The sequence below is a fragment of the Chroicocephalus ridibundus genome, chromosome 3, assembly GCF_963924245.1.
Source record: "Chroicocephalus ridibundus chromosome 3, bChrRid1.1, whole genome shotgun sequence".
Taxonomy (NCBI): domain Eukaryota; kingdom Metazoa; phylum Chordata; class Aves; order Charadriiformes; family Laridae; genus Chroicocephalus; species Chroicocephalus ridibundus.
In genome coordinates, this window is record NC_086286.1 from 92,413,568 (window position 1) to 92,437,178 (window position 23,611).

At 36.0% G+C, this 23,611-nt stretch overlaps 1 protein-coding gene across 2 annotated transcripts in view; it reads right to left on the reverse strand.

Moving 5' to 3' along the window:
- BCKDHB (branched chain keto acid dehydrogenase E1 subunit beta) overlaps positions 1-23,611 on the reverse strand; it is a 129,301-nt gene that overhangs the window by 66,872 nt on the left and 38,818 nt on the right. For both annotated transcript variants that reach the window (XM_063330110.1, XM_063330109.1), the window contains exon 8: positions 20,603-20,713. In XM_063330110.1, the coding sequence (XP_063186180.1) occupies positions 20,603-20,713 (111 nt within the window). The remainder of the gene's footprint in view (positions 1-20,602; positions 20,714-23,611) is intronic.

Below are 23,611 nucleotides of genomic sequence, written 5' to 3' on the forward strand. Positions count from 1 at the left end.
CAGTCAATAAGAAGGTGCAGCATGTGGCTGAAAGCCAGTAGGCAGAACAACAGAGACAGATGGCAAGATGGCCTGTAATTGTCATTTACTACCTCAGCACCCTTCCTATTTTCCAAATAGAAAGATTAAAAGGAAATATGTTTCTTAAAGCTGTAAATGAAGAGAAAGACTGTGGAAGAATAATACAATAAGTTGAAGGTAGAACAGACAGAAGAAAAACATGAACTCTGGAAAATAAGAAGTGCAGAAATGTAGATGAAGAAAACAACAGCAAGAAAAAGGAAAAGGCTGAGGCAAGAGATATGCCAAGTTGAAGAAAGGAAAGACCTGGATTCTGGAACGTATGGAGAAAGGAACTGAGGAAAGGCTGGCAATACCAGCTGTGGAATACCACTCATCCAGGTTTTACTCCGGTTCATATTGGAGTTCCAGCACGACCAGGACAGCAGCAAGACTTTGTTCAGGCCATCAAAGTCCACCATTGGCCTGATCTATGCAATTTGCTCTTTATCCCTATACAGTGGCTTCAATGATTCCCTTCCATCTGCTTCTGCTCCATTCTAAGCTTTAAGCCCCATAAGAGTCTTCCAAACCACAAATGTGATTGTTTACACCTTTCTCTTTCGGGGGGGGAACAAACAAACCAACCAAACACCCACAACACTCAAAGAATCCCTTCTAAGATGTAAAGCATCCTCTAGCTACTATGTTGAACTGATCTGACCAAGCACCTCACCAAGCTTTCAACAGAAAAAGGAAACTGAAAGGCAAGTTGTAAGACTAGTGTGAACAGCACATGAAATCCAATAAAAAAATCATCACCTATCTGTAAGCTAATCATGCCAGCCAGAAAAACTGATAACACAACTAATCCAGTGTAAAGATTCAGAACTGGGGTTTGGTTTTTTGACCAAGAAAAAGAACAGGGGAATTCTGTTCTACTCCAAACCAAGATGTTGGCGTCACACGAAAAATAAGTCTCCTCGATCAAGGAAGACATTCTACGCTTGAAAACACTTTTGTCCTGAGTCAGAAGTCATCTAAATCTCTCAGCAGGAAAAAACATTCCTAAATTGATTCCTGTTCCCTGCATCTATTTATCTAAGTACAGATGGCTGGTGCTCTTGAGGTTCTCACAAATAACCCACACATCTTACCAATTACCCACCTTTATGATGTACACAAACAGCCAGTGAAAGTTAAAAGGAGATTTCTCAACCCAAGACTAATACGCAGCCTTCTAAAAAGAGACAAAGGTGTTTAAAAAGGTTGGTTTAGATCTTCAAACTTTCACAGATCCAGCGTTTGGCTAAAATAATGAACTCTGCCCCTCACTCAGTGTTCTCTAGTTGCCACATGTTCACAAAACATTTTAGACACAGAAGGGAATGTCAGTAAGTTTCTAACCACCAATAAACAGCAGTGAGGATGACTTTCAAAGGAACCACTTTATTGACATTCTTCATATCAACAACTGTCTTTTTCAAGTAATACTGAAAAAAATCACATCAAGGAAGACAAGAGCATGTATGCGAAATCTGAAAGATAGTGCATTTTATAATCTGCATAACTATTCTGAAAAGCTACACTACACTTCTAAAACATTTTTTCACTAAAACTCCATAAGCAGGCACTTCAGCACCAGTGCATCCATCAGCTGCTTCATCCCTGCTTCCTGAACCTAACTCCTATTCTGATAGCACAAATTCATACAGCTTATCACAAGACAGATGAATCCGTTTCACTGCAGCTGTTAAACCCATTTACGTCTAGGATTCATTGGATTATATGGGAAAGCATGAGGCAATACAGTGGAAAGATCTACGCAAAATAATCACTAAATAATTTAAGAAAAACTTGAAGTAGACAAAGATGGTCAAATAGATGCCTGAAAATGAGACATGTGCCACCTTTGACCCCTTTCGAAAATAAGCATTAACAGGGGTTTAATGGATATGATAACTAGTTGAATGACACAGATTGTTTACAGAATTTTGTGTCAAATGTCTGCAAACCTATGTTTTAAAAATTACTGTATCTCTTGTTTGTGTTCTTCTGAATACCTTTTTCCTTTTCCATTTAAATTAATTTTTCTAAAACAACAACCAATTCCTCTTTTTTTTTTTCATTCTTTCAGTGCCGTATTTTGTCCTATTCTCCCTTCTATTTTTTGTGCCCTCTTCATTAAAACTATCTAACCAATCCTCACCTTATTTCTTCTTTGATCTCCGTTCTTTTCTATCAGTTACACGCTCTCCGTATCTGACCTACTTCAACTTACAGAGGAATGAATAGTCGTTTTCAAGGTATATATTCATTTTCAGCCTGTTAGATGAGGAAATGAGGGTTCTGTGACCTGATCTTATTTTTCTGTCCATTTGCCAGTCTCCTGATAGCCACTTTGCAGCCAAATGCAAGTCTTAAAGATATTAAGTTCCAGCAAGCCTGGTAAAAATCAGTCTCTCTGGGTAAGAGAGATTAGGACTCCTACTAATTCAGTACCCCAATTAAACACATGCTGCACTTAACACTAACTTTCCCACAGCTCTTTCAGCAACTAGTAAACACCAATAAACTGTCTTAATTGCTACTTTTTGTCTAGCAAGCCATTTAGAAAGGAGCTGATCATCCTAATGTAGCTAAATGGGAATATGGAATGGCGGAAGGTAGGAAATATTGCAACATAAATCCATAGAAAACCAGTCTTCATTACTCACGCAGCAATTATTTTTCATTCTTTATCATAATGGTGTTACCCAAAGTAAGAAAATAAAATCATTTCTATGCCTTCATATCATTGCATAGGAAAAGAAGAGACAGTAAGGCCAAATCCAAAATCCATGGAGCCTGCATCTGAGTATTCTCCAATTTTTTTTCAGGCTTCCATTTCATGAAATATTTCTACTATGTTGTGGCTTTTTTAAAATCATTTTCACAGAATTATCACTCAGCAATTTGCCTGTAACTTTTTAATTTAGATTTCCATTAAAATATCCTGAAGTGTTAAAGAGTTATTTTCTATTTAGATAACAACTCTGTTGCTTCTACTACAATAGCCTTAGTTTGATCTTTTTGATGCATCTCACTCAATGCATTAATTTCAATTTAACTTCTTTCTGCTCAGAAGAGTGACTGCAGTGTCAACGCTTGCGATAATGGTAAAATATTTCCTCTCAGTATCAAGTGATTATATCATAAAGCTTCAGAGTTTTTGTCACATACAATTAGTCCAGAAAACAGGAAAAAACTGCAAAATTATATTGACTGAGTCATCAAATAAGCAGAGGTTAAGATTCAGCAGCCTTTCCTTTATAGATAAACTTGAGTTTTACAATCTATTACTCTATTTTCTGGCAAATGCCGCTATTAAAATCTTCCAGCATGTTCCATCAACATCTGTCTTGCATATTCAGGGTAAGACTAATAAAAATATTAGATTACACTAAAATAAGAAATTATACCAATGCTCAAAGACATTAAAAAGGTTAATCATATGCCTTTTAGTTCTATTTGTACTCAACCAAATTCATTCTCCGTTTCCATTAAGTTTAATGGTCTTTGGGCACAAGTGACACGCTGCTTAGAGCTATAGTAAGCCAAAGACATTTGATGGGTTAGCATAGTACAATAAAGCAGCAACATACAAAGTGATCTAGAAACTGTCACGAAATTTATGCATTTTTCATTGACGTCAATGGAATTCTCCCCAATGACAGACACCCAATCAAGCCTCACATTTGAGACAGTCACTTCTTGACACACAATGGAACTACATATAATTGCTACATTCAATCTTTTAACACAAGTGTTAGCCCCAATCGTAATGATATTAAAATCGTAATCTAAAATCATAATGATTTTAAAATGTACACAAAAGACAATCTATGTATAGACCAAGAAATATATTTTGCTTTTAAATAGCCTCTCCTGATGAGCTGAAAAGTCATGAAAGTAACCTGGGAAAAACAGCCTGCTTCCATTAACTGATATAAAATTTTCCATTGTACTGATCACCATAGCATCAAAATGAGTCAGCAGCATGAGCAAGTTATGAGCATTAAGAGTTTATAAGTATTCTCTATTTATCAAGTGTATACTCCTCAAAGAACTAACTCTGTGGTTTCGGGTATCTAAATTCAACACGACACACAGACATTAGCATTTTTCTCTTAGATCAACAGCTTAAAAGACATGTTAAACCCTTTAAATGCTTATCAACTAAAAGACAGCAGTTATTTTTGTAAATGACAGAATAACTAATCAAAGCCTCTAAACCATTCACTTCAGAGTCACTTTCTGCTTATTACTTACTATTAACATATCTGAGACACAGTGTTTAAATGCTTTGAAGTGTGATAGTCTCAGTCTAATTGTAACAAAAAGATTTTTCTCCCAAATCACTGAGGCAGTTATGTTTAACAGTAGATACGATGGAGACAGAAAACACGAAGTTGGCTTAGGAACCACACAAGGTGCAAATGAGTCTTTCTTGTCTGAAGCTTTGAATTCCGAATGTAACCATGTTGAATAACACTCATTCCAAGTCATAAATTAATTCTGCATCACTGTAATCATCAAAATGCCTGGAGAGAACTCATTTACACGCTCTGTACATGCAAGGAACAGAGAGAGAAGATATTAAACACGGATCCCTAGAAATACCAAGGAACTTTGTACATCTCAGAGCATGTCAATGAAAGAAGCATAACCAAACCCGTCAACTGAGCAAAACCATATTGACCAGAATGTCAATTCATTCTTGGAGAGCAGTAATTAGCAGAGCTGTAGATGTGTTATGGACCGTTATAAAACTTGGTTTGATAGTGGAAGGGCCAAAGGGAAGACCAATTATCCAGCATTATAGGTTGCAAACAAAATGTGGTTGTTTACTAGTTCTCTCCATTATCCTATTCTGAGCAACATTTTCATTTTCTTACAGAGTAATAAGAAAAGCCCTGTAGACTCCCTTTCACAGAAGCTCATCAAGTTACTACTCAATAACAAAATCTGTCTTCTCTGATATTCTTTGGAGCTCTGTTTTCGCAGAAAGCCTTGCAGAGTTTATCAGAGTTCCTAGATTTCCCAGGTAAAAATCTTCCACAGTAAAACATAATCGTTTTAGAGGAAGACTGTTGCTTAGCCTTTGCTGTCACTTATTTTCTACAAAGAGGAATTGATAAAGCGGATATTAAAGAGCTAGCATGCAGAATTCAGAAAAGTGGAAAAAGGGACTAAGTGGTTGTACTGTAGTGCCTTGAAGAAAAATCATACAAACAAACCAGAAAATCTAAATTTTGAAATGCTACTGGAAGCCCAGAACTATGAACTTGTATTTACATTAGACAACACAGGAAAAAGGACAGATAAATGCATATTTTATAAATGGTAAGACCATGGCACAAAAACTAAGTAACTTGCCAAATATCCAAAGATATTTGTGGCAGAAAGGACTTGTAACTAAAGCACTTGACTAACGCAAATCACAAGCTCTTCCTCTATATTCTCCTACATTTCTAATGTTGTTTAGTTATAAAAGTATTGAGCCTCTCAATTATATAACTTTAGATTGCTCAGTGTCTTTTATTTGCTTAAAGATCAGTATTTCTGCATTACCACTAAATATTTTATTTCTTTATAAGTTTGCAGATGTACACAATATTTTAAGAATGCCTATGGTGAAAGCTTAAAACTGCATCACAACAACAATTTCCTCAGTACTTTGCTGAATCATCAGCTTGCTCAGTCACGTTGGTTCTGATATTAATTTAGGTGATAATGAAATAAAGATGAAATAAAGAATACGGGAGGGAGGGGGAATATGAGTCTTGATTTCTACTCTACAGTGACCTTTATTTTGATCTTTTCCCAATATGGAAAAAAAAATTGGTATTTTATTATAGTGTATTACAGGTCAGAGAACTACTTAACACTATGATGCTTTAAGCAAAACAAGCTACAACTTTATAAAATATTTGACAACTATTGAAGTCACAGGAAAAAAATATAGTTAAATTTATCTTTTGTAATAAGCAATTCCAACGTGATACTAAGTCATTTCTGAAATAAGAATAGTTCCATATATTAGCTTTTCAATTACTTCAAGTAATTGCCCCAAGAAAATCTCTACATTTTGCAACATTTCATTAGTACAAGCAAATGTAATTAGGTAGAGTAACCAAGATCTTTAAGGTTTAACTTCAAAACAGCTACGTCAATCACGATGATACTTTTTAAATTTAGATGCATACATACCCAGTAACATATGCATTAACTACTTCATACACATTTTGATTGTCCAGTAGAAGGGACAATTTACACGTGACTAGGTAGACAGATTACTTTGATAGATTCATTTTCTTTCACAGGAAAATAAAACTATAAAAATATATTAACACAAGCTGCTGACGGTTTTTAAGATCTAAAAATCACATTTTCCTCTATTCAATCCATTATTTAAAACATTGTTAAACTCTAAGCCAAAAAAAAAAATGACAGCATAAAGAGATTTCCCTAATGTCAACAAAACACTGTAGCTGGTAATTAGAAATTAATTGTTTCCACAGGCTTTTTAAAGTGCAACATTTGTTGCCATCATATTGCAAATAGTTCAACACTAACAAATGGAAAACTAGAAGTCACGTTGCTGTGCTTAATTATCCAAATTTCTTTTTTTCTCTTCAACTCTAACTCCATTTTCCCTGTAGACAGAAAAGAATCATACCTTCTAAATTTATTAAAGAAATTGAAATTTCTAAGAGAAATCTTTTAAAACTTTGAAAAAATTAATAATTTATCTTTTTCTTTTAGTGCTAAAATAATGAACCAGTTTGCTGGCAAATGATATATAGATGCCGCTTACTCTTTACATTCAAAATAGATTCCACTTTTGCAGTGAAACCATTTAAGCCCTTTTCCTTAAGAAATTTGTAATCTTCCAAACAGAGCGCTATTGTGAACTTCAAAGTCTAGGTAACATGTCAGTAAATGCACCACAAATGCCAGAGATGATAATATAGTATAGATTAGTACTTAGTGGTAATGTTTGACCACATGCCAAAAGAGCAGTTTTACAGTTTTGTCATTTGCAGGCCAAGTAACTTCATAAAACTGGCAATATTAGGGTTTTTTCCTAGCTGGATGAAGAAGTCATAAAGCACACTTACAGCACCAGCATTATACTGTAACCAAGTGGTTATAAATTACCACTTATTGTTTTTCTCATCTGGAAAGTCTGATTAACATTCTCTGTAAACAATTGCAAGTCTTAAGCTACAAGACATAAACCAAAGTACAGTTCCAACTTCCAGTACGCTGCACTGCTGATCTAGGTAATGTGACTACAGTTTAAAAAAAAATATTGCTGAGGCAAGCGGATAAATACCTCACATAGGGTTCAAATGGAAGAATGAATGAATTGCATGATCTTAAAATGATATTGTAAGCATTTATGATGCTGGCAGTCTCTTCTCTTCATGAAATTTAGGCCAAATGAACAATTCTCCTCACATCACCCGATTTTAAAAAGCGATAAAGATTATTTTAATACTCAACATGGTTATTTTAGATTGCTTCAGATTAAGAACTTCCAGTGCTTTACTAATTGAGTTTCTGGATGCTTTTCTTCTTACATGTTACCTTTCATATTCCATCATGTTCAAAGAGAAAATGGCCTGAACTAATTCCTCCTAAAAACTTCTTTTTTGCAATTAAATTTCATAAACAAAAATCTTACCTTTTTTTTAATTAAATAAACTTGCTAAACAACCACATAATACTCGCTCCTCTAGTTCACAAGCCACAAACTTGATTAATGGCAAAAGTATTTGCAGGGTAATCACACTGGTAGAAAAGCAGGGGAGGAAAAACAGTCTCAGCAAGAGAATAGAGGAAACATATTTTATGCCGGTATTTAAAAAACACAAAGAGCACCTGAATGCCCTGCATGCTTAGCACTGTACTGAGATACACTATGTGATAAGTAAAATCACAACACTTCCAAAACGATACAGCTGGAGACTTCTCAGTCAAGTCGTGGGCAGAAGAAGGGGACATGAATGAAAGCTATGACGACCGTCCAGCACTGCCAATTGAACCTCCTGCTTTTCCCTCAGATGCCACTGGTCCATCCTGCTTATTCTACCGCTACAGCCCCACGACTTCCCTTCTTCTCAAGGTAACAATATCATATGCCATAGCTCAGAATATTTCCCTTCATTGGCTCTTTCTTGTCCAGCATTTATGGATTTAACTATATTGTACTTCAAGTACAAGGGATAGAAGTTAAAATAGCAATAGCACATCCCTGAAAATGGATGCTTAAAAGAAGAGAGCAACAAGAGCAGCAGCAAATGTTGAACAGCAATTCCTCCTGCTCTTTGTGTTTGGAGAGACAAAAGCAACCACTGGAATCAAAGACTATTATTTTTTATTATTTTTTTTTCTCCCTAGCACCTGGGAGAAGAATCAAAGGGAACAACAGCAAAGCTTTCCTTTTTTTCAGCACAGGAAAAAGAATATGTTCAGGTGCCAATAATGAACAGGTACACAGATCTCCAGAGATATTAAGGGGCTCGTACTAAAGGTAAATTAGCTGGGCATCTTCCCAAATATGAAGCCACATGGGTGCCACAGCATCACTAACCAGGTGCTCTATCCATTTTCTTCAATTTAAAGCAATTGCAACTTGAAACTTAGCCCAGAATATTTTAAAACATTACACAGAAAAATAAAATATTTGTTATTTTTTAAAAAAATATTTTCAAGTACTCTTTTATACAAGAATAAAATACTAATTTACGACTTTCCTACCCCAAGTTACAATTAACAATAAAGTAAATTATACAAAACCTTGTTGTTTACAACAACATCACAGAAACTCATGGGCCCCTTCAGGTAATATTTCTCTGTAACTTGCCCAGGAAACCAAAACCTAAAAACTAAACTTAAATACTACAGTTGATCACAAAATTTGTGAAGGAATATGAAGAGTAGCCCTAAGACATTCCATACTCTCAGTCATTGTAGAGAACTATTAAAACACTGAGTTTAAGGTGAATGTAAGAGCCGTAACAGGCGAGTGCAGGCATTACACAGCAATGACACCCAAAGCTACACTGTCACACAGGTAAAGTTGACTTGGGCTTAATGAAAGTCACGAGGTAAATCATTCAAAGTGAAAAGGGGAGCAAGGTGACTGATATGCTGTTCAATGTGCTGCTATACATGAAAACGCTAGTGCAACAGTTCTCTTGCTGTAGCTACTGAAAAGTCTATTAAACCATTTAAATAATACAAGCCTACATTTGCTATACAATGTCATAAAATTTGTCTACAGATAGATGTCTGCATAAAATGTAGTAGTACTGTAACTTTCAACTACAATTTCATTACATGAAAAAATGTAGCACAAGCCTAGAACACACATTCTTCTCTGTTTCGGAACCATTTTTTTTTTCCATATCCCTAAATTCCTTCCACATGAGATTTTCCTCCAGGTGTTGGATGACATCTTTTTCTTTCTTCTCCATCCTTAATTTCACTTTTTACACAGCTTTACTTCAATACACTCCCAACCTTGCTTTAGCTTCACTTTTTTCAGTGTAGGTACAAATGCCCTAAATAAATGCAGAGGACTATACAGGTATTTTATTATAATTGCAGGTTCCAGCAATGCCAGTCACAGTCATTATACCCCACCAAAAAAATAATATAATGCAGTCAGAGGTCTCCCACCCATGGAGCTAACAATTCTCCACCTAGTAAATCAAACCTGTGCAAGTGGTATCAATAATCCATGAGCACCCGCTAACGTAGTTAAGAGAACCAATACAGTCTTGCAAACCAATACATAACTCATTATGATGGATAGAGACAAGATAAAAAACAGCTCAGCCACAAGATTAAACCATTGTTTGAGATATGGATGAATAATTTTAGCAAATGTAGCCCCCCCCCCCCCAAAGAACAAAAAACAATCCCCACAAAGAACAAAAAAAACCCACCAGTTTTAGGTTGACACTCAATATGGGAAAGCCAGAGTAATTAAAGCCTGGCAAATTTATAAGGAACTAAATTTTTCATAGGTCTTTTAGACAGTTTTAAGTAGATACAGAGCTAGTACATTCCCTTTTAATTAAAAAAAAAAAAAAATCTGTATGCAATTGAGCTGGGAGCAAAATTTCAAGCAAAACACACTAAGAGCAAAAGGTGAGATTTGTCCCTTGAAACTCTGTCCTGTATTATCTGCAAAAGTATATTCTGCACAATAGGCAGCTTCTTGGTTATTTAGGGTTAGTTCTATATAACAATTGAAATGCAATCAGAGCCAATGGGGAAAAAATTGCTAAAATACTCTGCTGGAATTATGCAGTAGCATAAAGAAATGTGTAATTCGTTTTTTGAATTTTATTATTTGCTTTTATGTTAAACAAAAGTCTTCAAGAAGTTCTGAAATAGCCACATCAGCTTAAGATTCTCGAAAGTGCACATCAAATGGAACAATTTCTGAATACTAGTAGGACCAGTTTTAAAAGTCAAAAGCATATTTTGCAAAAATAAAGAGCTAGGAAAAAAAAATCATCTGATTTGTTTCTGGGGAAAAAAAAAACACCACAATTTCCAGACCTGCTTTTTCCATGTGTTAAACCACTATATAATCATGCAATAATTAAAGACCATGCATCTTATTCTAGGATATTCTGATGACATGACAGGACAGTAATTTTTTTGTTTTTCTATATCTACATGCAACAGCAAAATGCAAATTCTGTCCTATCATATTATTAAGTGAAATATTATCATAAATTTCAGGACAGTGCAAGTTATATACAAAGAACAAATAATGAAATTGCAAGGTTTTTCAGATCAGTTCAGTCTCCATCTTATAAAAATAGTAATAAAGAACTTATTAAGATACATCCAGAAAATCAAGCATTTCAACACGATAAAGGTCTTAATATGTGTCACAGCCTTCAAAAGGTGCATAACAAGACAATATAAAACAGGATAATTCACAAGAAAATTATTGTTTTCTATGATAATGAGTCAATTAGGTAACCAAATATTCAGAATTTTATGCATTAATTCAGCTCAACAGATATGCAGGAGGAAATAGTCAAACAGGCTAAGAAATTTCGAGACACTTGGGGGATTTTAGGAGTACTTCATAGTAGCTTAGCAGAAAAAGTTACTGTAGAATATTATGAGCTTATTTAGAAGAAACCCTTCGATTTTGGTGAGCATTGTTGTGTGGCAGACCAAAAGTGAAAGCAGTCCATAGAAACAGGCTCTTTAATGCAAAACAAAGACAGGAGGGAAGATGAATGGTTTGTCCAGACCTACACTAGTAGCATTCAAAAAGGTAGCAACATAATGAAAATTAAGTAATCAATATATCTATCAGGTCAGGGTTTAGCCTGTCATCCTACCAGGTACAGCTCTAAGACCTTTGGAAAATATCTTAATGATTAAATATCTTAATGAAACACAAAGATCTTCTTTAAAAAAAAAAAAAAAATCAAACATTTACATTTGGAAAACTCTGCAGTCTATGTAGTCTATGCACCCTATGTTTGTATTACAAGAATTTCAGACTGCCTTCAAAGCCCACTGTGAAAAGAAAAATACTTACAATAAGCCAAATACAATGCATTATGCTATTAATAAATGCATATGCTATTATACAATAATTCAGTAAAAGGCAGCTTAAATCTTAGCATCACAAATTTCAACATTATCTTAAAAATTACAGAAGTATTGCAGAAATACTTAAAACTACATTCTCACAAGGTAAAGGTTAATAATGCGCAAATAATAAAAATCTATAGCATCTGAATCCTAAATAAGTAGTTAAAAAAATGTAGCTGGCTCAACTAAGTGATAATAGCAGGATAAATAGCTGCAGACATTTAAAGAAAGGCAATACTGTAGAGAAGTAATAATTATCTCTATGGAACAATGATTCATATATGATTACCATTGTGGAACTTCATCCCAACTTCCATCAGAATTCAATCAGTACCAGTTGTAATGGAAAAAAAATAAACACACATATTGGAGCTGTAAAATAGCTGCTAACTATAGACTACACACCACTATTTATTTGGGTAAGTGCTTTTAAATGTGAAGCTTGTAATACGGGATGTGGGCAAAAGGGAAAAGGTTTTATGAGGAATTCATGAACCGTATCATCAGCACTATGCTCATCAACGTTAACAGAAACTACAGGCAAATGCCTTGTCTCTGTTTAATCAGGGTTTTCAATAATCAGACTCTTTCTCAAGTACCACCTACCAATACATACATAAAAGCAGACACAGGAATTCAAAGATTGAGAACTATTTCTATACTGGGAGGAAGAAAGGAGAAAACTGACCTATATATACACAAACGCCTCAGCTTTGAGCTACTTTCCTGAAACAACAAGATGCATCAGAACAAAAAACAAGGCTTCCATTCAAAGCTTTCTTGAAACATAGAAGAGCAAAAAGATGTGAATAACTGGTTTCTAAAGTGGTTATATATTCTCATAACTTTAAAATGACTGCCTGCAAGCATGGTTCCAGTGTTCTGCTTCTGGAAGCCAAGCAACAGCCCACGGCATGCTCTAGCAACCTGAAACTGCAAGAACAAAAGACACAAGTTTCTTATGGAAACATTGACAAAGTTAACTGTCATCATGCAAGCAGTACAACTTTAATCAGATTTTATAGGTACGAGATCCATTCAACAAGAAATCCAAGGAGCAACATGTAAAATGGCAAAAGATCAAGAACAGATAGCCAAGAAATATAAATCTGTTCCCAGGATACCTGCATTACAATTGTACAGTTCAATGCCTAGTGAGTGCAGTTAATGAAGAAAAAACCCACATCAGGCTCGCTGATCTTGATTTTCCTTTATTCACAGTCCAATTAGATGAAGTAAACTTAAAGTAATGGGAAGAACAAGCTGATAGTCCCATAGGTCTGCCAGGACATGCTGCCTATTAAATATAGGACACCAAGGATCTACTACTGACAATTATTCAGTCACTCTGATGACAACAGCTGACAAAAACGCCACCTGTGCATTAAGGAGAAAGCTCTAACACACACTGTAGTAAAGGCTCCCAAATAGCTTTGATGGAAAACAAGCACACAGTTTGCCCTAACCTGCTCCTCAGTGCTGTATTACCCACTGCGACTGCCTCCTCTTTTGCTCAAATTTGCTCTTTCCAGTGAGAGCAGATGTTTTTTCAGCCTGGTGAGCATTTACGTTGATCTCCATGGGGAGGTCTGCAGAACCTTTTCTACAGAAGAGCAAAGCAACACCAAGCACCCAGAATATCATACACTCCTTCACTTGTCTGTAGTACAGTGTCCTAAAGAAGCAACTTCAGCATTACTATTATTCATAATGTCAGCCCATAAACTACATTTATCCAAAGACAACACTATGTTTTTTCAAAATTCACAGTTATCCAGGCTCACAGCATTTCTTTGCACAACAGTAGCAACAGTTTAGAGAAAGTTAGGATGACTAATTAGATAATAAATGCAAATCTTCATCATTATGCATCGCAAATACTTGCCTTCTAAATAATACAAAAGCACAAAAATGTGCAAATTTTGACTTGCAGAAGTGAAAATGGCAGATTGATATTAATCAATTTAAAGTTTAAATAACATGCTCAGCTCAAATCAGGGTGAATAAAATACAGTAATTTCCACAATCCCTTAAGAGCACTTCAACCCAAGCTAGATTTCCCACTTCCAGTAATACATGCATTTCAATATAAAAAATGCTACAACCACAGAATTTTTACACTGAATGTGACCAGTGAAGCACTGGGAAGTGTGCCATTGGCTTTTTAAATCAATACCACAGCACCCAACAGTTCACAGACAGAAAAATGCACACAGCCTAATCTCTCCAAAGCTTCCAAGTAAATCTGCTAAGTATAAGGAAGGGGAAAAAAGTTTTGTCTACAAATTTAATTTCTGAAAGGGAGAAACAGTTTTGCAGGTTATAAAGTAACAAATTTTATAGATATTTCAAATACATCTCATTTTTCAGTTTCTTGAGCAGCACCCTTAATGGTAGTTTAGCCTTACAATAATAACACAGCTGATCAATCCAGTAGTAGGAAAGTGTTACCTTCCCTGATCGGAACTGACTTCTTTGCTGTGGCTGCAGTAAACACAGATGTCTGCACGCACACCCAACAGCTGGGGAGTCAGCAGAACATGGTCGAGACAGAGGGTTTGTTATCAGAAATGTATGCTGAGAAGCACATTAGTTTCATGTCTTCATGTTTACAGGTGAAAGTATAAAGAGGAGAGATGACTCCCGATCCCAGCTGAACACACAGAAGTAGGATGCTGACATTAGAATAAGCACAGGGAATACATTCTCTCCCTTAAAAAAAAAAAAAAGTAATCCACTCTATGGACAGATAACTACCCTCTCTGAATCGGAGCCACTCTATCACTCATACTCCAGCCCTAGGGAATAAAGCAATGGCTTTAATCAGAAATCAGGGAAGATTATCAAAGTAAACACATCTTACCAAATTTTTCACTGTCCGTGAAATAACATAGTGCTTTGAGAATGTACATATAGACAAGAGGCTCAGTAATGTAAAGACATCCTTCACTGCTACATTTCCTAAGGAAGCAGCAAAGGCAGCACATACTCTTTAAACAAGCTTGTGTCACTTTTCTAACACATAACACCACAACTTTTTATGCTGATCTATTCAGCTATATATTAAGAGTTGATGTCAGGTTGGCTTTCAATCCTCTAGAGGTAAAGTACGAAGAATTGCATTGTGTGTCATTACCAAGCACTATACCGGAGCTCTATGCAAGTACAAGCTATACAATCTATTCAGGTTTTTTTTGCGAGAAGCTTTAGAAAGATTACAGATCAGTGTGTGCTTTAATGCATGTAAAATTCTTTCTGTGCTCAATAAAAGCAAACTGCTGACAGACTTGTCTTGCAAAAGGCTTGCTTACACCTCTGTAAGGGAAATCTACAACTTTTATCATGAAAAATGAATTCTAAATAAAACAATTTTTCTGTCTTTTAGGAACAGATGTATAAATAAGGACATCTGTATGACACTACTGAGATCTTGCATTTCTTCCATATGGCTGAAGTAAGTGGCTGTGGTGACTGAGCAAAAATGTCCTAAAAGAAAAAAGTTTAAAAAAACTTGCTCAAGTCAACAACCTAAAATAACTACATGTAACCACGCAAGTATCTCACAGTACATCGCATCACACCGCAATGTTATGGTTATGTAGAGAGAGCAAAAAGCAACCTGGCATGGGAACAAAAGCAGAACACAAGGACAGGAAGCCAGAACACTCGTGTCAAGTCTGCAGTGGATCCAGGCTTCCCAACTAAGTCATGGTGAAAGGCTTAAGAACCTAAACACACAGTTTAGACATACTGCCCTTTAGGATTCACTGCCTAGGCAACCACAACACATTATATCCTTCAGAGACTGAAGTGTGGTTTGAGCACACTGATAATCTGCTAACACCGAACGGATAGCAAAGTATCATGGCCCTGGGAACAAAAGCTTATGAGCTACTCAGCTCTTCAATTAGATGGTGGTAAGGGTACATGTTTAAGAGGAGCACGACCTGGATTCAATGCCTTGTCAGCACACGGGTTCTCCAATCCAATCTTTTGTCTCCCGGGGCTGTGACCTTGCTGTCAAATTTTAGGATAAACTGGGAGATCAGCCTGCTCATATTCTATTGCTGTTGCTAACCTAAATTGCACAGAATAAGCACCAGGCACCAGTAACAGAGAAAACAAAAAGGGAATGTGATCATTCCTGTAAAGAGGGCACTCTCCAAATGCTGTGTTTTATTAAAATGCTCTACAGCACAAAAGGCATCAAAATCTGACAGATTCAACTAGTGACACTTTCAGCGTGATCTGAATCTTTTGAGAGGAACAGCTCAAGTTTCAGCGATCATGACATACAAGCACACTGTCTCAAACCTAAGTATACAACCAGAAAATAAGTGATACATTAAAAACAGTTCTTGCCATCAAAGGAAAACAAAAAGTCAAGGGTTTGGGTTTTTTTAAAAAAAGTCTCCGGTACAAACACTTCATAAAATTCAGAAAATAATCACTTCAGAAGTTAATTTTCTAAGCACATGAAAACTTAGATATAAAGCTCAGAAGAGACATCACATCAAGCTTTCACAGCATTGAGCCTATCAAACAACGTATGCACAGAAGGCACAATGCCAGCAGCCTGAAATATGTTCAAAATGACAAATTCTGATTGAATACAGACAACTAAGGAATATACATTGTATTTAGTTTAACATTTTAACATGTCTGAATTTCTGTAAAAAGCAAAGTATGAAATACGGGTCTAAACTAACTTAAGTGACCTAAAGTATTTCTTGCATGTCTTTTTAAGTTGTCAATGATTTCTCTTGATCCAGAGCAGAATGCTGTTTTTTTAGGAATGCTAGAGAATCTTGAAACAGGCTAGATCAATTTTCAGGAGCAACGAACTGTTTGTATCTATTGCTTTTAAGTAAGGAAGGACATCTTTCTTGCACAACAAGCTTTCCCAAGTTAAAAAGTAATGAGGCCTTACATAAAAAAATATATATTTATATAAACACACACAGATTCTTTGCTTTTATTCTAGAAAAGAGATGTTGGATATTTTTTTAAACAGGCCAACTAATTATGTCCTTTCTGTCAGCAGTAGATGCCATCTCAGCTATACAATAAGGGTGCTATTTATCTCACCTGACTTTACACCGCACTCATCAATCAGGGGTCCCTTAACTTTTTTCTTTAAAAAAAAAAAAAAAAAAAAAAACACCCAAAACTTTTAAACCAAGACATTTCCAGAGGCCAATTTATCTCATTCCAAAATAGGCTGATGGAACAGCTGGCATGAATGACCCTCAGGAGATATCCTTTCTCTAGAATAGCTCTGTGAGCTACTGTAACTAGCTCAAACTTCAATACTCATCCTTAAACATCTGAGGATTGACAAAAGAAAAATCTAGTGCCCGTTTGCACATTTACCCACCCCAGGAACTGTACTAAAGCAAAGGTTTCAATTACTGCTGGGATCCATTCAAAGCCCATGGCAGTCTGCTCCAGGCAGGTGCGCCCTCATCTCATACAGATGACAAATGCTAACCTATTTCAAAACTGAACATGATCTCAACATTTTTAAAATGCAAAGAAATATCAGTAAAATTAGGCAGCAATTTTTATCTATGTTCACTATATTTATTATTTATGTTTCACTCAGTTATCTATTCATAAATATGCTCATAGGAGCAATGCAAAGTCAAAGCAGCTGCTTAACTTGGCTAAAAAGAGGCCTCTGGTGGCAGTTGTGAAGTATAACTTCTCATAGTTCTACGAAATACGTATTTTGATAACATAATTTTCTATATAGAAACAGCTACAGAAAGCAGACTAAGCAGTAAGAGCTGCAATGAAAATTTTGACATACTACTGCTCATCTCCAAAGCATTAACCATTTCAGCCCATCCTTCTTCATGCCTACACCACAGTTGTCAAATTAAAGTTGCATATATTTCCAGTTAAGTAAAGTATCTCATTTTTAAATGGCTGCATTGAAAACTTCAGTGTTGAAGTTATTTCCTTTCTAAAGATAGTAACAATTAAATTAAGATTATGAGGCCTGCTCATTCCCCAACACCAATCATGAAAGCTCCTTGAATTCGCTTTAAAATTACATAGACTGACAAGGAAAATTCACAGAAATATTTCCATATAAAAATGCAGCATTTCTAGGGTAAGCATAAGAATATAATAAGCCTGCAGAGTAAAACATATTAGACCGGCAAATGCATACGACTTTTATAAAATTCAATTCCCATATTAAAGCTTCATGACACTGACCCATATGGAAGATAGGGAACCCAAATGTTAGGGACACGATTAGGAACAATCACACAGCCTACAAGAAGCTAGAAAAGGCTCCCTGCCTTCTAGAAAGAGCCAGTAGACAGGAGAATAATAATACCGCGGAGAATCGTAACAGGTGTGTTAAGGATGGTATGAAAGACATGAGAACGGAGACGTGTGCGTGCAGGGACTGAAAGCAGCAGCAGGCCAAGGACTGAAATAGCAGCCTGTACTGATCACAAAGGAACACCACTCCCAGCAGTAAAACCAAGGGATGTGTTTTTATGTCAAAACCCAAAGTCCTGCTCTCCATTAAGATCGCAGCACAGAATCCCATCAGCAGAGAACTCTGCATCCCAACACCGGCAGAATGGCAATAAGGTTGTAGCACATCACATACACCGTCCTTTTCCTCTGAGTCCAACAGGACAAGATGATGGACGTACAATTCAAACATATATGTAAGACAAGGGAAAAGAAAAACTTGGGCTGAGGTTTATGGAGGCTGACATAAGTAATAGTCTGAGGCAAAGGGCAGCCCCGTAACAGCTGGTGATTTGCTTATTGGCCGGACTGGAGTAAAAATCAATCCCATCACCTATTAAGAGCCTACAAAAAGGACTTCAGCAGATGAATGGCCAACTGAGGACTTTCTCTGGCATGGCCAACTTTTCTACCACTCTCTCTTGGTCCTTGACACTGGCATCTCGGGAAGGGAATAACTGATGTATGGCAAGTCCCATCACCAGAACAGACTCTGAAAGCCACTGTCATCTGCAACAACTGCACCACCCAGCTCCTCTTGGGGAAGGCTACAGCAAACAGCTACAACTATCCCTTCCAACTTTCTATTTATGATGGTGATTACCTTAAAAGCTGTCCAGGATGCAAATTAAGTTTAAAAGTTCCAGTATTGCATAGTACCCAATGCAAAACCACTAATTATTTTCAGCAGAGCAAACCAGACAACATTAGAAAAGAAGATAATTTAACATTTCTCCCATCAGGCTGGCCAGCCTGCAACCGTACTAATACAAGAGCAGTGCTAAAAACATTTACTATTTGGTATTTGTAATAAAATGCTGAACTGCCTAGCCAATGTGCACCATATCTCTCTCAAAATAACTCACTTTTAATTCTTAGTAATGAACTCATTAACAGATTTAAAGCAACAGGTCTAACTGTTCCATCTTTTTATTTATGCCACACTTGCCTTACAAGATGTTCAGGATAGAAGATAAGATTAAAATTTTCATGGAATATCTATTTTTAAAGTACAAATTTACAAAACGTGGTACAATTAAAGCTCTGCACTTCATATTACAGCTGCATTTTTTCCCAATGGCATTTCAGTGCAGGTCCAATCCAACGAAACAGACATAACTACGCTATTCAAAGGGATGCTTTGTTTTCACAGAATGATGGCTCAAAGAAGGCAAAAAATTTAGCTAAAAAAAAAAAAGGAATAATTTCAGTTGTCCTGAAGGGATTGTAAAGGATTTACTGCTGCCAAAGTTTCTCTTCAGATTGATGACAACTCAACACGTTCATTTTTGACAGATAGAAAGTACATCCAAGTAACATGAAATACACCGCAAACAAACACTGAAAACACTTCAGCTGAGAAAAATCAAATTTATACAATGCAACACATGGCTATACATGTAAGTACACAACATGTTACACATCCAAAACCAGACAATAGGACACTGCCAATAGCAGATGCCCAGCATGTATCTTTCCTCCCATAGTCTGCTCCATCCAGAGCCATCAGCAGTCCCCCAGAAAAACATAACAATAAAATTCATACTGCGGAGACATACGAGCTTTGCCATAGAGTAGCAGAGCAATGGTTCGTCTTTCCCTTTGTCACATTTAATCTGTTTATACTCCACCTGATCAAGAGCAAACCCCTTACCGAGCAACTACAGACCAACGTATATGTAAGTACAATAACCACTTCCCATGGTTTCTCAGCATACAGCAATTCAAATTCCAGTTTCAGATGCCTAGTGCTTTGAAAAAAAAATTCTTTGCAAAATCAAAGACTCCCATACTGCAGACAAGGACTTCACAATACCCATGAATTTCAAACCAGATAGTCGAGAATATAAATGCTGCCCTTTCTCCCCAGCCCAAGAATTCATATACCTTAAGTCATAGAATCAAAAATATTTATTTCTAGAAATATGGATAAACAAAACTAAGGCACATTATTGCAGACCTAAAACTAGATAAAGGTTTTGGTGTAAAACAGCAGGGGAAAAAAAAGAAAAAAAAAAAAAGGAAAAAAAAAAGAGATTTCACCTGATCTTTTCAGACCCAAAGACAGAAAGATGACAGAAAGAGCCAGTAATCATGGAAAAGCAGTTTTCAAGCACAAGTCTGAGTAAATACTGCCCTCTGCTTTGATACAAAAAACATATATTTAACACTATTTTGAATCCTGAACCATAATTCTCTTTCAATGCTAAAGCAAATGTTTGGTCCATGTAACACACATTTACTCTTCATATATGATACAGAACAAAAAATACAAAACAATATATACAATATAGTGCAAAAATGTACGCCTTTAAAAAAACTTAAAGTACAAAGTCATCATTATTTGCATGTCAACTGTTGTTATTAGCGGGGGTTTTTTTGGTTTGGTGTGTTTTTAAATTAACATGCACCATTTCCTTACCTTGCAAATGGTCTCTGTATCCCAGGGTAAGATGGTCCTCAGATCAATAACTTCACAGGACACACCAAGCTTTTCTTGAGCCATTGCTGCCACCTCTTTGATCACGTGTACCTGAAAAGGCACCAAGTAAACATTTCTGTTTAAAATGTTCTAAATTACGCATACTGAATAAGAGCAGTGATTTAATATATTTCTGGCACGTTTAGGAGAAACCTTTTACTCAGTAATCTAATAAGCATTTATTACTCAGTTCATTCTTCTTATTTACCACATACGTTATTCCTAGCATTTCGAGCACCACTTCAAAAAAGTAACTAGATTGAAGAATTGCTAAAAACAAAACTGTTGCTTTCTAGAAATGTATCTTTCAGTGAACCGTATTAGACCTCACTATTTCATATTTTTAGTCAGTTTGGGGTTTAGGTTAAGTTTTTTTAGGACTGTAACTAAGCTAAGATCCAAATATATCCAAGTAATGTATTTTGATGTAGCGGTTACATGAAATTCTGCAAGAAGCATTACATACATTCAAAAACAGCCCTAGTAACTACACTTACTACAGTTTACAGAAAGTACAATAGATTACCAAGTGATCATCTCCAAAGCATTATCTTATGAACGGTCAGGAGAGACAGTAAGTATCACATAAAAAATTACCTGTAAACATCCAGTCCTGACCCCCACAATTAAGCATATTGGCACTAATATGACAATATGACCAACACAGTTTAATACCAACATTACAAATGTTGCATTATCTCATTATTATAATTAACATTTTACTAAAACATTCCCCTCTAGCAAGAGACGTGTACTGAATTAGAATACACCAGTCAAGGAATATATTTAGCAGCATATGTAAGTGCGACAAAGTGGAGGTAAAACAATCCACACCTATTAGCATCCTTTTCATAAGGTATTTTATGATATGAACAGAAAAGAAAACAATATGTTATACAACACTTTTAAGCAAAACAGATTGTAAGCATTGGCTTCCCTAAAACAAACATTAGCAAGTAAATGCTCCAACACAGAAAATAACAATTGTTATGACAACAACTCAGGTTATCCTCCAGAAATACCTCAGCAAAAAAGATTTGCTCATGAGATATGAGGATAAAAAAGAATTTCTTGATATGATGTCAATAAACTCTGATGTTTTCCTTATTGCTAGAATGTTTCGTAATACAGGTTTGGACTGAGGCAGATGATGACCTCCATTAAGCAACATCTAGGCACAGGTAAGGGGTTGGAAGCCAAGGACTATCCCCAATAAGCAATTTGGATGAGGTCGTCTTGGTCTGGAAGGCAACAGAATTTAACAACATGGACACAGTCAGGCAGTGTCAGTTGCCTGAGGGTCAGAGAACAGTATTAAATTCTACATAGAACAAAAATCTATGCTGAAACAAGATGATTAAGGATTTAAACATGCATCTATTAAATGCAAATACAAAACAGCTAAACACCAAAGGACTATTATAAAAGGTAAATCAATAAAAGTATTGTAACAATAAAAACAAAAAAAAAATAGCTTGCAGTGTTTTTGTTTAAACTTCCGATACATCTCTGGCTGTAATAAGAGGGTTTGAGAATTTTCAGCATGTGGCACGGGATGGATGTTTTTGCCATTTCTCTGATGTATAAGTGAGAACGTTTACCCAGTTCACAGGGGATAAGGATTAGTTAATGACCATAAAACACCGAGCACAACTGGAGAGGAACTAAAAGCCTTTACTGCCTCTCATTAGTACCACCCAGGAAAGCAAGCATCAGGCAACCCCACCAGAGCAGCAGCTGCCAAGCAACTCCCTAACATCCGAAATCATATGAGAAGCAAGCAGTGAGCACGTGAAATCACTCTGCCTATTGACAATAAAATCTGGCTTGGTTGCACATTTAGCAGTCAAGTTCCAAGTTTATTTACACAGCCTGCAAACACCCTCAGCACAAACTCACTGAACCTATTTGATCTGCAGAAGCCTGACACATCCAGAACACGCTGGATTTACTGCATATGCACTAAGCATCTGTCCCCACGCTGTTCTATACAGTCAACTCCCGTGGTTTGGGCAGCTCCTAAATTTGGATTAGGACTGCACATCTGTCCTATTATTATTCACATCAAAAGAACTGCCTGTCTTAACACTTGGCTTACATTTTCCAAGCTCCAAAGCACATAGTTTTCTTGAAGGATGTCACTCCAACTCCCCTCTGTACTACTGCCTACTGGGTAAACTCAGGATACTATTAAATCACCATGGCCAGCTTTCAAGCCATTACTTTATCAATTCAATTTTGGGGAATATGATGAACACTAAGATTTCATCCAAATGGAGCAAAAATTTGCACTTCCAAAAGGGAACACGGAGATCTATAGAAACCGTTTTCTGCTGGAGAAATGAGTACAAGTAAAGATATTGAACGAGTCCCTGATGTAATACCAGTGCAAAGTATCAGAGACAAGTAGAAATAACCATAGATTTAAAGGAGATCAAGCAGTCTGAGGACAAAGAAACTATCATAGAAAAGCACTGAAGGTCACAGTTTAAAAAAAAAAAAAAAAGGCACAACCCCAGAGATCAATTCAATACTCTTGTGATAAAAGTCACAACACTCTCTCCTCTAAAAGCTCCTCAGATATAATTAGGCCAGGAAAACAGCAATTTCTTAATTATAGGTTAAAGGCAATAAAAAAATATTTCTGATTATCTCAAACTAGATTCATATTGCTTTTCTATAGTTCTTCAAAACAAATGTGGGTTGTTTGGTTTTGGATTTGTGTTTGTTTGGTTTTTTACTAGATTTTTCAATATTTGCACATCTTAATTTGGGGGGGGGGGCATCCAATCATATTCTTGAACTTTGAAATACAATTGTTAGAATCAAAACTATAGAAAACTAGTTGTATTAAATGTTCAGTGGATTTTTAACTCTCTGTATAAAGGGAACCCCAGACTGCAATTTTTAAAATCGTGCAGTAAAAATCCAGATTTTTTTCTCTCAGCA